The sequence below is a fragment of the Solea solea genome, chromosome 7 (genome assembly GCF_958295425.1).
Source record: "Solea solea chromosome 7, fSolSol10.1, whole genome shotgun sequence".
Lineage (NCBI taxonomy): Eukaryota > Metazoa > Chordata > Actinopteri > Pleuronectiformes > Soleidae > Solea > Solea solea.
In genome coordinates, this window is record NC_081140.1 from 12,831,700 (window position 1) to 12,851,300 (window position 19,601).

The following is a 19,601-nucleotide window of genomic DNA, read 5'->3' on the forward strand; positions in this document are numbered from 1 at the left end:
CGGTACATTACCATTAGTTTTGTTATTTTACATAAAAATCTACATGAAAATACGACTGAACCCTAAACCTTTGTAATGTGACGTCAGAATACACTTTGTAATATGAAAACAGCATTAACCATTTTATTCAAGTGTTTTTAGATACTACGTTTGAAGACATTTCTCTGCATCACTGAACAGTTTGAAAATGTTAAATGTCAAAGCTAAAGCTTCCAGACCAACAAACTTCCTTTTTTTTTCCAGTTAACACCCATTAACAGTAAACAGTTAAACAAAGTCCTTCATCTTCGAGCTGCCCTGCATGTTGACCAGTATGTATCACCTTAAATCACATGCGTTTGATCAAGCAAACCACACCCAGCACAAGTGAATAATCACATTGTGGGTCACCTGTTGTACATTTGGTAACACTTCATATTGCAGTACAGGAACAATATGGTAATCATTTAGAAACTGGGAAGAGCAATTGTGAGATTAAATATGTTTTCAATTTTGCCGCACAAACATGTTCATGTGAAGGTATTACACCTGTGTAACTATTACCATTCTGTTACCTAGATATTACTTTGGAGACACTGTATTACTGTAATGTAATGTAAGCTGGGATGCTGCATTAGAAACCAGATGCTCGTAATATATCATCCCTATTACAAAATGATTACCATACTATTTCCATGTTGTTACTGTACTGTCATGTCATACTGAGCATTTTTATGAAAAGCCAAAAGAGTGACGTTTAATTATTACATTTTTCCTCTTACCTCATACAACATTATCTTATATTTTATAGTGTTTGGCTACAATCTGCTGTAAGTGATCCATCCAATACTTGATTTACTGTTTTCACTTGGATCGACTCTGTGCTGATTCTGTTATCTTACTGTAGCCTCTACAGTAACTAACACTTCTGTTTGGGCCGTTTGAGAAACAGACATAAGAGCAGTTAATTTGCCACATATTCCATATTGAAAGGTTCTTTAGGAAACCCTGTCAACAGGAGAAAACAACCATCTGAGAAAATTCAGTTTTCTTCAATACAGTAAATTGGCCAGATCTAGTCCACCACTTCTACTTTACGGCATTTAAATACTAGAACAAAGGTTAATTTGAAGTGCATTAAACAGATGCAATCAAAAGACTATACGTTTACTTAGGATCCAATTGTAGCTCTGTAACAAACTGACAGTGCTGCAGTGGAGATTCAGCAGATTTCTAATCACAATCAAAGGCTTCCTTCATCTTCTATCTAAAAATCAAATATTAGTTTTCCTAGCTGAGTAATGCTACAGGAACCAAGACTGGCATCAGAGTCCTGACAGTAACATGTACATACAATACATTACCTCCATGTGTGCTATTCACAGGGCTACATGTTAACTTCATTAATAGCTGCACAAATCATTAGTGTGATCTTAATATTAAAGTAAATTACCTGCATCTTATACATCACTCACCTTGTGCTGCTTTCTTTACAGGATTGAAGTGTTTACTCTGTAGTCAAACCAGTGAGAATGAATACACTTGGACACTTAAGTAAAAAGTGTCTCCTGCAGATGAACTTTGGTTTCCTCCATGTTTCAGAGCACTGCTCTTTTGTCACACTACATGTCCACCTTTTCTCTTCTTCATGATATGTTTTAGATTTTTTTAGCAGAGTCTGTGGCACAGGGTCAGGAGTTTAGATGAAGAACTCATCTGCTGGCTCCTGGTTGTTTGTGTATGTTGACAGCAGGTCAGTGGTAGTCCTCTCTACTACTGAACCTTTGGACAGGCTCTGTCCTGCGGCCACAGTCCTGTTGCCATGGCGCTCCCCAGCTTTATCTGTATGACAAGCAGCGCCCCACGTCCTGGGGAGGCCCAGAGACTGTGTGTGAGTCTGTGGCAGACACTCTCTCAACTCCTTGGCCAGACTCTCAACAGCTGACGCGCCAACAGCTGCGGCTCTCTCAGAGTGGAAAGTCATTAAAAGGTCTGTGGAGGAAGAGCGAGTGATTGCTTTGACTGTCGTGTTAGAACAAGGCGAGACGGGAACTCCCGTGTCCACGTTGGTCTCTGGCTCCTCCTCGTCCTCTTCCAGAAGGAGACAGGAGAGAGAATGGGCAATGGAGGGGTGCAGAGGAGAGTCAGGTTGATTGGAGGATGAAGGTGGGGCGGGGCTACTGTTCTGGGAAGAGTAACATGAGCTGCCTGGAGGCGTGCTACAGCAGCTCCCTGATCCAAAGCTCTCTACTCCACCTCCTCCCACTCCTCCATGGAGCTTCTCCAGTTTGTGAGCTAAAAACAAACCAAAGACACTTCAAATAATTAAACTGGTCTAATGAAATAAACATAAATGTAATTATTTAGTGAGGGCTATTTGTTGTAAGTGTCAATTTATGCAATAGAATGTGTTTGATATGTTTTAATAAATCAGTTGTTTTTTAATTATCTTTTCGTGCCTCTTATTAGGGCTCAACGATTTGAAAAAATATCAAATTATAATTTCTCTGACAGATTGATTTGCAGTGTAATTTTATTAAAGCTTTGGTTGGATATTCAGTATGTAATAAATTAAAAGCATGCTGTGCTTTAATGTCAGAATGAGATGTTGAAGATATTAATTGTTTCCAAAATATATGCTATATTTTATGAGCTGTCATAGAGCAATCAAAATACTGCGTCCTTTGCCATCTGTCAGTTACATTTAAATAAATAAATAAATAAATAAATAAATAAATTGTGATTCAGACTGAATAAAGATTAAATAATAAAAGTCTTTAGAGGGAACAGTTGTATAACCTTGTCACAGAAGACTGATCTATTTTAATAAAATGCAAGGCAATGCTGCTTAATGGCTTTTTTAATTACTTGGCATGAACATAGTGGTAGTTATTCAATTCTAATATTAAGACTTCACACTTAGCCAAGAATTTTTTTTTAATGTTTCATTCATTATGAGTTGTTACTGTATGATTTCAGTTTTATAACCTCCCACATAAAGATGATCATCTAACAGACTGGCTGTCTGTGAATGGTGGAGAAAATAAGAAAAAGAATATAGTGTCTTTAAACCAGAACCAGAATTTCTTCATGTGTGCATACCTTGCTTGTGTGTTTGCCAAGGCAGGGGAGTAGTGAGGCTGCAGGGTGATGGGCTGTGGCCGTGACCCACGCTCCTTAGCTGCATTCCCCGAGGGGATACACTGGGGCAGGTCAGGGGGAAAGCACAGGTCAGAGGTCGCTGAGGCTGAGCTGGGGTTTTCACCTGCGGTACAGAAATACAGACGGAGAGGGATTATGATTTACACCACGGCGAGAGAGATTTCAGCATGTTAAGTAACTTTGACTGCATTAACCTACACGCACCTAACATATGGTTTTGTGACAGCTTTGACTTAAGTCTGTGATAGACAGTGATAACATGCTTCTTTGAATGTATTACTATTTGCCAAGTATTTTTCCCTTTCTGTTTTTGAAATGACCCCAGTTATCAAGACTTCCCCGTCCACTTGGCAAAAAATGTTTAGGATTTTGTTGGGCCACTCGTTGGTTTGTGTAAAAGAAAGAAATATGAAGAACCGTGACATTAGTCAGGTCACCAACAGCTGTTGATTTATGGTCAGGTTTTGTTCCTCCATCAGTTTATTATAGCAATAACTGCTTCTTACATCAAGTAGAGGAATGTTGTGGTTTCTCCTGAAGGTCACAATCCCTTTCTCGCCCACTGTATCCACCATTTCCACTATTTTAGTAGGAGAGACATTTGCAAAAAAAACATTTCCACTGCCCTCTTTTACATCTAACTTTTATTTTCCACCTCACCCTCAAGTGTAAAAAGGTCAATCTAAATCTAAAGGATTTGAGACACCACAAAAAGAAAATTATGCTTTGCAGAAACTCCTCATAGGGGTTTTCACATCCTGTCACAAGCATGTATTGCTGAATTTACCTGGAAGAGAACCTTGTTGCCATCCAGGTCTTCTGTCTGCCAGCGTGTACTGCTGATGGGTGTGCAGGGGTTAGGCAGCAGTGGGACCAGTTGGCCAATTTCATCCACACTAAACTGTAGCACGGCAGAGCTACAAGGCTCCACCCGAACCCCTGGAGACAACTGCTTCAAAGCCAGCTGTAGGCACAACCCTGGCTCTGTGTGGGTAGGAGACATGAAAGGAACAGACAAAAATAAAGCAGAGGACATAAAAAACAAGCATGATTGTCTTTATATTGAGATATTTACTCATGAACCATAAAAAAAAAACTGCCAGAAATCTAATGTGATTTTAGATTCATGAAGAAAACCAAGAACAAGCCTGTAGAGTTACCTGTGTGAAGTGTAAACCAGCAGAATCCGGTCTTCTGCTCCTCTGCCTGTCGCTGCAACACCATCTCATACAGCCGAACCGCATCCTCATAGTTGTCATATCCACTGTACAGTGTCACACGTAGTATTTCTCCTCCACAGTGCACCGGTCTGACACCCCACACAGGCATCCCTGCACCCAAACTATAGAAGTCTCTGCTGGGCAGGAGGTAGGGCCGCAGCTGGGCATTGGCAGTGGAGCTGGTGGATGAAGTAATGTGAATAACTCCTGTTCGGCTGCCGCAGCTCTCAGTGTGATGATACTGCCAGGGAGGTCTTTGAAAGAAGTCCAGAACTTTGAGAATTCGTTCCTCTCCGTAGGCCTCATGGAGAAAGAAAGTGATGGCCAAGGAAGGGGAGCCTGAAACGTATTTGGCAAAGCTATTCTCAATCAACCTTAAATGAAAACAGATACAACTCTGGCAGGGGGAAGCTCATTGCAGGATGACGTGCTGATACTATAAACAGAGTAAATGCAGTATTAATTTAAAAGGCACAATACGATATAAACAAAATAACTACAAACGCAAGTTTAAGTGGTGTAAATTGATGTCGTTTTTCACAAATGGAAATCATTACTAAAATCACTGGGTGTGGAATGAGATTCAACACACAGTATGTCATTTCTGCCACTAGAGGTCTCTCAGTCAAAACAATAACAAAAAACTTAGTTTGATGTCTGGAAGCCATGGGAATTGTTGTCAAATTTGGTTAACCTAGGACTCGCAGCAAAGGCAATCAAAGTAGTTGTGATCCAGTAGTGACAAATACACACAATTAAATGGAAGAACAAAAGACAACACTCCAGCTGATTATAGTGCTGCTGAATACTTCCTTCCTCACTCCAACATTTCATAGGAAGTAATCACAGAGATGGTAAAGTGGTTGACGTCATTAAAACGTGACCCAAACAAAAAGGTCTTTTTCTATGACTTGAAAGAATGTTGGAAATGTTTTGGCTAATGTACGTACATTATAGAAAACACTCTCACACTTTAAATGTACAAGTGGGACAAAGCTTAGAGTGAACGACAGAGACTTGGGTGTTCAACAGGAAGGATGCCTACCTGCCACAGGACAGAGGCGGGTGTAACTCCTGAACGGCGAGGCCCTTTCTGAAACATGGAAGATGCGGAGGCTCGGGCAGAGCCAGCGCAGCAGGCGATCCAGGGAGTGCTGCAGCAGCAGCGAGTCTCCTGGGTTTGCCAGCAGATGTAAATTCATGAGCAGGAGCTGTGGCTGTCGCTGTGGCCTAACCCGCTTGGTCATGAGCTCAACTGGGATAACATACACACATGAAAACTTTGTTTGTCTTGATGGGAAAGATGTAAATTGCACTTCTGAAATACAGTACTACTACTACTACCACTGGCAAAGTTATAATATAGTCATAGAGATCGGCTTTGCTGATGCAACACAGTGATTTTTATGTTATTATATGTCATATAAGTCATGCTATATGCTATATAAGTCATACAAAGAAAACTTTTTGTTTGATTCATACATCATGTATATGTAATTCTCATGTATATATCTTGAGTTAATGTGGCATAATAGACCTTTTTTGCCTATTGTCTAAAAACAAAATACAGGCCTATCATTATCATGGATCCCCATTAATGAGCCACTGTTCTATTCGGCCTGAGTGTCTTCTCTCAGCTCTGAATAGAAATAATATCAATATCTCAAAACACAAAATGTGAAAACATACATAAATCTTTTAATAATCGGCAGAATAATTTAATTATAATTGGTCAATTCCGATTATTTATAACGGTACAAATCGTCTGAGTGAGTGTGTTGGATATAACGTGAGTGAACTTACTGACAGATGATGAAGACGACGATGATGACGACATCCTGCTGCAGTCAGATCTAAACAACACAAAGATAAATACATTAGCCCACGGAGACACTTCTTAGGTTTAGACTGGCTGCTTGAGAAAGGACAAAAATCTGTCTCCATCTTGTGGTGAGTGGTTTGGAAACCTGTCCTTTCACTGTGGTCTCCATGACAACACATTATCTTGACAACATTAAGCTGAAGAAAAGGCACTTCACGAGGAAAATAAGCCAAAGAGTTCAGAAACAACAACATAAGTTATATAAGTGTAAATAAAACTTAAAATTGCAGGTAAGCTTGTGGTTGTTTTTTTTATCGTCTCTTGACTCATTTTCATTATTGTGGCAGCAGCGGTTCAAAAAGCGTAGAGCTAACACTTTAGCTCGAAGCTAACGCTCGTTGACTTACTCAGCCCCGGAGTCCACGTTCTCATGGTCGGCTCTCTTCAACAGCCCCGCTCCCTGAAACATCCCCCGCTTCACACTTTCACATTTCGGCCACACATTTCAAGCGTGTTTGGAGCAACACTTAGGGCTGAGAGTGAATTCATCCTGGTCGACTTCTTTCCACAGCTTCTTCCTCCTCCTCCTCCTCCTCCTGCTGCTTCTGCTTCTGCTGCTGGACAAAAACCCTCAAGTCTGTGCTGGGACGCTGACGTCATCAGACAGCCTCGCACCGTTAAGCCAACATTCTCTGGCAAACTGTTTTAACAATGAACTCAGTCCATTTTTAATTTAGAATTTTAGAATTTTGAAATTACATACATACTTTATGTCTGTATTGCTTTGTAAAAATGAACACTTTTAAAATATCCATAACTTCATTCTTCCTGGGACAAATGACGTCACTTTTTCCATTCATGTTGTACATGTGTGCAACGAAAACCCATAATTGCAGTGTGGTTTGAGATAATGTAGATTTACATGTGTTCTACTAATAAAAGTGACTCATCTGTTGTTGCTTTAACTCAGTGTTTCTCAGTCCTGGTTGTGTTTTAGATGTTGTCCAAATCCAATCCAAATTTAGGACATTTTTTTGGTTCCTGGACAAAGTTTGAATGATCAATATGTATATTAATTATTAATATTATGACTGTAGATTTTAATTTCTTATGTCCCTATGTAACCCATGGCTTGATTTTATCTGCTTATTTGTGTTAAGGTAATTATTTCTGTATCCATATGTATTTTTCTATATTTACTGTTATTATTACTTGTTTTTAGTGGCTCTGTCTGTCTGTTTGTGTTTCTGCACTTGCCAATATGACCAACAGAGGCCAACAGAGGCATGAATGGGGTGAAGTCTGGCATCTCTGTTTGTCTTGTCTTTGATATGTATTTGTTAATTTCACACTGTATATTTTGTCAGTCTTTAATTTAAAAAAAGTACAACATAAAACATAATTTACAAAGTAAAACATCATTCTGGCTACTTATAATTCCAGTTAAAACTAGTTTGAAATAAAGTATTGTGAAAATGATGCTGAGGGAATCTCAAACTGGAATTATAAATAGTAACAATTGAGTTAACTTCAAATACATTTTGATTAAAGATGGTCTCAAATTAAAGATATTAGTAATCTTCATTCTGCCTCGTCTATATGTATTACATACAGAACAAATATTACTGTCTTTGTGGAAAATTAAATTATAATAATATCGGTAATCTTAATTCCAGGGAGTAATATTTAATCAAATAAACACAACATGCCATAAAATGTAGGTTCTGTGAGGTTATGCAGACAAAGTGTCCTCAGCTTTAAGATGGACTCTACACATGCTGCACTGTGTTAAATAAAGTCAGAGCAGGGACTAATATGTGGGTGAAAGGGGCCAACAGAGCACAAGTGGTGCTGCTTTAAATCTAAATCCACCTATAATGACATTCAGCAGATGGCATGGGACTAACAATGTGAGAAGACAAAGGAGATAGTCCAGAAGGGCTGTCCCCTCCCGGCCCTTGTTTGCTAAGGCCCCGTTAAGAGCATTAAAATCTCGACGGCTCGCTATCGCAGCAGCAAATCACAACAGTGAACATTCATAACTGCGACTGATGATTATTGTCACAGCAGTAATTTTTGGAAACATTTTAGCAGGTGGAGCACAGGTGTGTCTGATGGCTCTGGTCAGTTCATGTCAGGACAGTGTGACAGTGAACCAGCATGCAAAACTGAAACTGAGGAAGTGAAATGGAATTCAGCCATCATCCATTTGATTTACACCAGTGATTTTTCTACTGTGACATTTTGGTCAAAGTGGCTGCTGTGCCGCTGTTAGTCATTTTTCTTGATTATCAATTTGTTGTTCACCGTTTCCAGAACCTCAAACTGAGAACATCCACGAATATTTTGTTCTGTCCTGGGGATAAAGAAAATATTAAACTTCTAATCGAAGAATATGTTCAGAATTGTTGCATATAAATTTATAAAAATCACTAATTGTAGCACTGCTGACAACATTCAAGTCTGTGTGTTTTAAATTGAGACTTTGGTTCTTCACATCTTTAATTACAGCTTATACTTTGACACAGTAGAAAAGAAGAGTAATCAGATTTTCTCACATATTTACAACTGTGCTTTTCCTACTGGGACATGTCAAAATGTCTTCTGTGAACAAGCCCTGTGTGAATCCTGTTACTTCCTCCTTGTAGATACCAAACACAAATACAGTCACTAATAGTATGACGACATACTATAGTATGCCTTATTTGAGTGATTTTGGACGACATACTATAGTATGACTTATTTGAGTGATTTTGGACGACATACTAAAGTATGACTTATTTGAGTGATTTTGGACGACATACTATAGCAGGACTTTTTTGAGTGATTTTGGACTACATACTATAGTTTGACTTATCTGAGTGATTTTGGACGACATACTAAAGTATGACATTTTCGAGTGATTTTGGACGACATGCTATAGTATGACATTTTTGAGTGATTTTGGACGACATGCTATAGTATGACTTTTTTGAGTGATTTTGGACGACATGCTATAGTATGACATTTTTGAGTGATTTTGGACGACATGCTATAGTATGACTTATTTGAGTGATTTTGGACGACATGCTATAGTATGACTTATTTGAGTGATTTTGGACGACATGCTATAGTATGACTTATTTGAGTGATTTTGGACGACATGCTATAGTATGACTTATTTGAGTGATTTTGGACGACATGCTATAGTATGACTTATTTGAGTGATTTTGGACGACATGCTATAGTATGACTTATTTGAGTGATTTTGGACGACATACTATAGTATGACTTTTTTTGAGTGATTTTGGACGACATGCTATAGTATGACTTTTTTGAGTGATTTTGGACGACGTACTATAGTATGACTTATTTGAGTGATTTTGGACGACATACTAAAGTATGACTTATTTGAGTGATTTTGGACGACATACTATAGCAGGACTTTTTTGAGTGATTTTGGACGACATGCTATAGTATGACATTTTTGAGTGATTTTGGACGACATGCTATAGTATGACATTTTTGAGTGATTTTGGACGACATGCTATAGTATAACTTATTTAAATGATTTTGGACGACATACTATAGTATGACATTTTTGAGTGATTTTGGACGACATACTAAAGTATGACTTTTTTGAGTGATTTTGGACGACATGCTATAGTATGACATTTTTGAGTGATTTTGGACGACATGCTATACTATGACATTTTTGAGTGATTTTGGACGACATGCTATAGTATAACTTATTTAAATGATTTTGGACGACATACTATAGTATGACATTTTTGAGTGATTTTGGACGACATACTATAGTATGACATTTTTGAGTGATTTTGGACGACATATTATAGTATGACATTTTTGAGTGATTTTGGACGACATACTAAAGTATGACTTTTTTGAGTGATTTTGGACGACATACTAAAGTATGACTTTTTTGAGTGATTTTGGACGACATGCTATACTATGACATTTTTGAGTGATTTTGGACGACATGCTATAGTATAACTTATTTAAATGATTTTGGACGACATACTATAGTATGACTTATTTAAATGATTTTGGACGACATGCTATAGTATGACTTATTTAAATGATTTTGGACGACATACTATAGTATGACTTATTTAAATGATTTTGGACGACATACTATAGTATGACTTATTTGAGTGATTTTGGACGACATGCTATAGTATGACTTATTTGAGTGATTTTGGACGACATGCTATAGTATGACTTTTTTGAGTGATTTTGGACGACATGCTATAGTATGACTTTTTTGAGTGATTTTGGACGACATGCTATAGTATGACTTTTTTGAGTGATTTTGGACGACATGCTATAGTATGACTTTTTTGAGTGATTTTGGACGACATAATATAGTATGACTTATTTGAGTGATTTTGGACGACATACTATAGCAGGACTTATCTGAGTGATTTTGGACGACATGCTATAGTATGACATTTTTAAGTGATTTTGGACGACATACTATAGTATGACTTTTTTGAGTGATTTTGGACTACATACTATAGTTTGACTTATCTGAGTGATTTTGGACGACATACTATAGTATGACTTTTCTGAGTGATTTTGGACGACATACTATAGTAGGACTTTTTTGAGTGATTTTGGACGACATACTTAAGTATGACTTATTTGAGTGATTTTGGACGACATGCTATAGTATGACATTTTTGAGTGATTTTGGACGAGATAATATAGTATGACTTATTTGAGTGATTTTGGACGACATACTATAGTATGAATTATTTGAGTGATTTTGGACGACATACTAAAGTATGACTTATTTGAGTGATTTTGGACGACATGCTATAGTATGACTTATTTGAGTGATTTTGGACGACATGCTATAGTATGACTTTTTTGAGTGATTTTGGACGACATGCTATAGTATGACTTTTTTGAGTGATTTTGGACGACATGCTATAGTATGACTTTTTTGAGTGATTTTGGACGACATGCTATAGTATGACTTATATGAGTGATTTTGGACGACATACTATAGCAGGACTTTTTTGAGTGATTTTGGACGACATGCTATAGTATGACATTTTTAAGTGATTTTGGACGACATACTATAGTATGACTTTTTTGAGTGATTTTGGACTACATACTATAGTTTGACTTATCTGAGTGATTTTGGACGACATACTATAGTATGACTTTTTTGAGTGATTTTGGACGACATACTGTAGTATGACTTATTTGAGTGATTTTGGACGACATGCTATAGTATGACCTTTTTGAGTGATTTTGGACGACATACTATAGTAGGACTTTTTTGAGTGATTTTGGACGACATACTGTAGTATGACATTTTTGAGTGATTTTGGACGACATACTATAGTATGCCTTATTTGAGTGATTTTGGACGACATACTATAGTATGACTTATTTGAGTGATTTTGGACGACATACTAAAGTATGACTTATTTGAGTGATTTTGGACGACATTCTATAGCAGGACTTTTTTTGAGTGATTTTGGACGACATGCTATAGTATGACATTTTTGAGTGATTTTGGACGACATGCTATAGTATGACTTTTTTGAGTGATTTTGGACGACATACTATAGTAGGACTTTTTTGAGTGATTTTGGACGACATACTAAAGTATGACTTATTTGAGTGATTTTGGACGACATACTGTAGTATGACATTTTTGAGTGATTTTGGACGACATACTATAGTATGCCTTATTTGAGTGATTTTGGACGACATACTATAGTATGACTTATTTGAGTGATTTTGGACGACATGCTATAGTATGACATTTTTGAGTGATTTTGGACGACATGCTATAGTATGACATTTTTGAGTGATTTTGGACGACATACTATAGTATGACTTATTTGAGTGATTTTGGACGACATACTGTAGTATGACATTTTTGAGTGATTTTGGACGACATACTATAGTATGCCTTATTTGAGTGATTTTGGACGACATACTATAGTATGACTTATTTTGGACGACATGCTATCATATGACATTTTTGAGTGATTTTGGACGACATACTAAAGTATGACTTATTTGAGTAATTTTGGACGACATACTATAGTATGACATTTTTTGAGTGATTTCGGACTACATACTATAGTATGACATTTTTGAGTGATTTTGGACGACATACTATAGTATGACTTTTTTGAGTGATTTTGGACGACATGCTATAGTATGAAATTTTTGAGTGATTTTGGACGACATACTATAGTATGACTTTTTTGAGTGATTTTGGACGACATGCTATAGTATGACTTATCTGAGTGATTTTGGACGACATACTATAGTATGACTTTTTTGAGTGATTTTGGACGACATACTATAGTAGGACTTTTTTGAGTGATTTTGGACGACATACTTAAGTATGACTTATTTGAGTGATTTTGGACTACATGCTATAGTATGACATTTTTGAGTGATTTTGGACGACATGCTATAGTATGACTTTTTTGAGTGATTTTGGACGACATACTAAAGTATGACTTTTTTGAGTGATTTTGGACGACATGCTATAGTATGACATTTTTGAGTGATTTTGGACGACATACTAAAGTATGACTTATTTGAGTGATTTTGGACGACATGCTATAGTATGACTTATTTGAGTGATTTTGGACGACATGCTATAGTATGACTTTTTTGAGTGATTTTGGACGACATGCTATAGTATGACTTTTTTGAGTGATTTTGGACGACATGCTATAGTATGACTTTTTTGAGTGATTTTGGACGACATGCTATAGTATGACTTATTTGAGTGATTTTGGACGACATACTATAGCAGGACTTTTTTGAGTGATTTTGGACGACATGCTATAGTATGACATTTTTAAGTGATTTTGGACGACATACTATAGTATGACTTTTTTGAGTGATTTTGGACTACATACTATAGTTTGACTTATCTGAGTGATTTTGGACGACATACTATAGTATGACTTTTTTGAGTGATTTTGGACGACATACTGTAGTATGACTTATTTGAGTGATTTTGGACGACATGCTATAGTATGACCTTTTTGAGTGATTTTGGACGACATACTATAGTAGGACTTTTTTGAGTGATTTTGGACGACATACTGTAGTATGACATTTTTGAGTGATTTTGGACGACATACTATAGTATGCCTTATTTGAGTGATTTTGGACGACATACTATAGTATGACTTATTTGAGTGATTTTGGACGACATACTAAAGTATGACTTATTTGAGTGATTTTGGACGACATTCTATAGCAGGACTTTTTTGAGTGATTTTGGACGACATGCTATAGTATGACATTTTTGAGTGATTTTGGACGACATGCTATAGTATGACTTTTTTGAGTGATTTTGGACGACATACTATAGTAGGACTTTTTTGAGTGATTTTGGACGACATACTAAAGTATGACTTATTTGAGTGATTTTGGACGACATACTGTAGTATGACATTTTTGAGTGATTTTGGACGACATACTATAGTATGACTTATTTGAGTGATTTTGGACGACATACTGTAGTATGACATTTTTGAGTGATTTTGGACGACATACTATAGTATGCCTTATTTGAGTGATTTTGGACGACATACTATAGTATGACTTATTTGAGTGATTTTGGACGACATACTAAAGTATGACTTATTTGAGTGATTTTGGACGACATACTATAGCAGGACTTTTTTGAGTGATTTTGGACTACATACTATAGTTTGACTTATCTGAGTGATTTTGGACGACATACTAAAGTATGACATTTTCGAGTGATTTTGGACGACATGCTATAGTATGACATTTTTGAGTGATTTTGGACGACATGCTATAGTATGACTTTTTTGAGTGATTTTGGACGACATGCTATAGTATGACATTTTTGAGTGATTTTGGACGACATGCTATAGTATGACTTATTTGAGTGATTTTGGACGACATGCTATAGTATGACTTATTTGAGTGATTTTGGACGACATGCTATAGTATGACTTATTTGAGTGATTTTGGACGACATGCTATAGTATGACTTATTTGAGTGATTTTGGACGACATACTATAGTATGACTTATTTGAGTGATTTTGGACGACATGCTATAGTATGACTTATTTGAGTGATTTTGGACGACATACTATAGTATGACTTTTTTTGAGTGATTTTGGACGACATGCTATAGTATGACTTTTTTGAGTGATTTTGGACGACGTACTATAGTATGACTTATTTGAGTGATTTTGGACGACATACTAAAGTATGACTTATTTGAGTGATTTTGGACGACATACTATAGCAGGACTTTTTTGAGTGATTTTGGACGACATGCTATAGTATGACATTTTTGAGTGATTTTGGACGACATGCTATAGTATGACATTTTTGAGTGATTTTGGACGACATGCTATAGTATAACTTATTTAAATGATTTTGGACGACATACTATAGTATGACATTTTTGAGTGATTTTGGACGACATACTAAAGTATGACTTTTTTGAGTGATTTTGGACGACATGCTATAGTATGACATTTTTGAGTGATTTTGGACGACATACTATAGTATGACTTATTTAAATGATTTTGGACGACATACTATAGTATGACTTTTTTGAGTGATTTTGGACGACATGCTATAGTATGACATTTTTGAGTGATTTTGGACGACATACTATAGTATGACTTATTTGAGTGATTTTGGACAACATGCTATAGTATGACATTTTCGAGTGATTTTGGACGACATACTATAGTATGACTTATTTGAGTGATTTTGGACGACATACTATAGTATGAATTATTTGAGTGATTTTGGACGACATACTAAAGTATGACTTATTTGAGTGATTTTGGACGACATGCTATAGTATGACTTATTTGAGTGATTTTGGACGACATGCTATAGTATGACTTTTTTGAGTGATTTTGGACGACATGCTATAGTATGACTTTTTTGAGTGATTTTGGACGACATGCTATAGTATGACTTTTTTGAGTGATTTTGGACGACATGCTATAGTATGACTTTTTTGAGTGATTTTGGACGACATAATATAGTATGACTTATTTGAGTGATTTTGGACGACATACTATAGCAGGACTTATCTGAGTGATTTTGGACGACATGCTATAGTATGACATTTTTAAGTGATTTTGGACGACATACTAAAGTATGACTTATTTGAGTAATTTTGGACGACATACTATAGTATGACATTTTTTGAGTGATTTCGGACTACATACTATAGTATGACATTTTTTGAGTGATTTTGGACGACATACTATAGTATGACTTTTTTGAGTGATTTTGGACGACATGCTATAGTATGAAATTTTTGAGTGATTTTGGACGACATACTATAGTATGACTTTTTTGAGTGATTTTGGACGACATGCTATAGTATGACTTATTTGAGTGATTTTGGACGACATACTATAGTATGACTTTTTTGAGTGATTTTGGACGACATACTATAGTAGGACTTTTTTGAGTGATTTTGGACGACATACTTAAGTATGACTTATTTGAGTGATTTTGGACTACATGCTATAGTATGACATTTTTGAGTGATTTTGGACGACATGCTATAGTATGACTTTTTTGAGTGATTTTGGACGACATACTAAAGTATGACTTTTTTGAGTGATTTTGGACGACATGCTATAGTATGACTTATTTGAGTGATTTTGGACGACATACTAAAGCATGACTTATTTGAGTGATTTTGGACGACATGCTATAGTATGACTTATTTGAGTGATTTTGGACGACATGCTATAGTATGACTTTTTTGAGTGATTTTGGACGACATGCTATAGTATGACTTTTTTGAGTGATTTTGGACGACATGCTATAGTATGACTTTTTTGAGTGATTTTGGACGACATGCTATAGTATGACTTATTTGAGTGATTTTGGACGACATACTATAGCAGGACTTTTTTGAGTGATTTTGGACGACATGCTATAGTATGACATTTTTAAGTGATTTTGGACGACATACTATAGTATGACTTTTTTGAGTGATTTTGGACTACATACTATAGTTTGACTTATCTGAGTGATTTTGGACGACATACTATAGTATGACTTTTTTGAGTGATTTTGGACGACATACTGTAGTATGACTTATTTGAGTGATTTTGGACGACATGCTATAGTATGACCTTTTTGAGTGATTTTGGACGACATACTATAGTAGGACTTTTTTGAGTGATTTTGGACGACATACTGTAGTATGACATTTTTGAGTGATTTTGGACGACATACTATAGTATGCCTTATTTGAGTGATTTTGGACGACATACTATAGTATGACTTATTTGAGTGATTTTGGACGACATACTAAAGTATGACTTATTTGAGTGATTTTGGACGACATTCTATAGCAGGACTTTTTTGAGTGATTTTGGACGACATGCTATAGTATGACATTTTTGAGTGATTTTGGACGACATGCTATAGTATGACTTTTTTGAGTGATTTTGGACGACATACTATAGTAGGACTTTTTTGAGTGATTCTGGACGACATACTAAAGTATGACTTATTTGAGTGATTTTGGACGACATACTGTAGTATGACATTTTTGAGTGATTTTGGACGACATACTATAGTATGACTTATTTGAGTGATTTTGGACGACATACTGTAGTATGACATTTTTGAGTGATTTTGGACGACATACTATAGTATGCCTTATTTGAGTGATTTTGGACGACATACTATAGTCTGACTTATTTGAGTGATTTTGGACGACATACTAAAGTATGACTTATTTGAGTGATTTTTGACGACATACTATAGCAGGACTTTTTTGAGTGATTTTGGACTACATACTATAGTTTGACTTATCTGAGTGATTTTGGACGAAATACTAAAGTATGACATTTTCGAGTGATTTTGGACGACATGCTATAGTATGACATTTTTGAGTGATTTTGGACGACATGCTATAGTATGATTTTTTTGAGTGATTTTGGACGACATGCTATAGTATGACATTTTTGAGTGATTTTGGACGACATGCTATAGTATGACTTTTTTGAGTGATTTTGGACGACATGCTATAGTATGACATTTTTGAGTGATTTTGGACGACATGCTATAGTATGACTTATTTGAGTGATTTTGGACGACATGCTATAGTATGACTTATTTGAGTGATTTTGGACGACATGCTATAGTATGACTTATTTGAGTGATTTTGGACGACATGCTATAGTATGACTTATTTGAGTGATTTTGGACGACATACTATAGTATGACTTATTTGAGTGATTTTGGACGACATGCTATAGTATGACATTTTCGAGTGATTTTGGACGACATACTATAGTATGACATTTTTTGAGTGATTTTGGACGACATACTATAGTATGACATTTTTTGAGTGATTTTGGATGACATGCTATAGTATGACATTTTTGAGTGATTTTGGACGAGATAATATAGTATGACTTATTTGAGTGATTTTGGACGACATACTTTAGTATGAATTATTTGAGTGATTTTGGACGACATACTAAAGTATGACTTATTTGAGTGATTTTGGACAACATGCTATAGTATGACTTATTTGAGTGATTTTGGACGACATGCTATGATTTTGGACGACATGCTATAGTATGACATTTTTGAGTGATTTTGGACAACATACTATAGTATGACTTATTTGAGTGATTTTGGACGACATGCTATAGTATGACTTATTTGAGTGATTTTGGACGACATGCTATGATTTTGGACGACATGCTATAGTATGACATTTTTGAGTGATTTTGGACGACATACTAAAGTATGACTTATTTGAGTGATTTTGGACGACATGCTATAGTATGACTTATTTGAGTGATTTTGGACGACATGCTATGATTTTGGACGACATGCTATAGTATGACATTTTTGAGTGATTTTGGACGACATACTATAGTATGACTTATTTGAGTGATTTTGGACGACATGCTATAGTATGACTTATTTGAGTGATTTTGGACGACATGCTATGATTTTGGACGACATGCTATAGTATGACATTTTTGAGTGATTTTGGACGACATACTAAAGTATGACTTATTTGAGTGATTTTGGACGACATGCTATAGTATGACTTATTTGAGTGATTTTGGACGACATGCTATGATTTTGGACGACATGCTATAGTATGACATTTTTGAGTGATTTTGGACGACATACTATAGTATGACTTATTTGAGTGATTTTGGACGACATACTAGACTGCATCTCTGAATGCTACCTGATGCTTAAACATGTTTTTGTCAAAATGTCATAAGAAAAAGAGAGAAAAAAATAAAAATAAAAATGTAGTATGATGAAATTATGTATTGTACTATGAATATATGTATTCTGTAGGTAATGGGGGAGGGACTTGATAAGCTCTTGCTTCTCCCGCTTTCCCTTTCGGTTATGTGTATTGTGTGGACTACACTAAGATGATGTGTGATGATGAGTGATCTAACTGACATGCCCGAAATAAACATATAAATAAATACATTCACGACGACCAAAACACAAGACGAGAAAATGCCTCCAAATTCCTCTGAGTGTTGTGTCTCAAAACATTGGCAGGGGACAGCATTTGTACAGCTAAAACAAAAAAAAAATGATTTGCACAGCAAATTATTGATATTGGTAAAGTATTCTTTGCTATCCAAATTTATAAAAATGACACTATTGTAGTTGTAATTGGACATTTCATATTTTTATTTGAAAATTGCTTTCACACGAAGCAATATTGAGGTTATTTGTATTGCTGAAGCAAAAATGTTATTTGCACAACAGATTATTGAAAGAAAAGTGAAACGTTTCTTCTAATATTGATTCAATAAATGTTATACTTGGCATATTGTTACAATTTCGTGAGAGGCCCCCGGGAAATTTCTTCCTCCAAAGGGGGGCCCAAAAGAAAAAGTTTTAGAACCACTGTACGTATGACTTTTTTTCTGTGATATTGGACGACATACTATTATATGACTTTTTTGGGTGTTTGGACACTGAGGGCTGAGAGTGATTCTACTTCCTCCTCCTCCTCCTGCTGCTTCTGCGTCTGCTGCTGGACAAAAACCCTCAAGTCTGTACTGGGACGCTGACGTCATCAAGCAGCCTCGCACTGTTAAGCCAACATTCTCTGGCAAACCGTTTTAACATGAACTCAGTCCATCTTTAATTTAGGTTGGAAATTACATACTTTATGTCTGTATTGCTTTGTAAAAATGAACACTTTTAAAATATCCATAACTTCATTCTTCCTGGGACAAATGACGTGTGTTTCTCAGTCCTGGTTGTGTTTCAGATGTTGCCCGCTCCAACCCACCTTTAAAATTTAAATGCTCTTCATCAAGCTCTTCACAAGCCTGCCTGATAACAACAACACATTAATTTGAATCAGGTGTGTTATCTTTGTTCCAGTCTGATTATA

At 36.0% G+C, this 19,601-nt stretch overlaps 1 protein-coding gene across 1 annotated transcript; it reads right to left on the bottom strand.

Moving 5' to 3' along the window:
* Positions 1 to 17: 17 nt before the first annotated feature.
* Positions 18 to 6,811, bottom strand: LOC131462228 (protein FAM124B). The gene is made up of 7 exons (XM_058633261.1): positions 6,591 to 6,811; positions 6,165 to 6,214; positions 5,407 to 5,616; positions 4,302 to 4,700; positions 3,929 to 4,125; positions 3,082 to 3,244; positions 18 to 2,274 (listed from the first exon to the last, which is right to left on the bottom strand). Exons 1-7 carry the CDS (start codon positions 6,650 to 6,652, stop codon positions 1,679 to 1,681), a joined length of 1,677 nt encoding a protein of 558 aa, XP_058489244.1. The 5' UTR covers positions 6,653 to 6,811; the 3' UTR covers positions 18 to 1,678.
* Between the last annotated feature and the right edge of the window lie 12,790 nt (positions 6,812 to 19,601).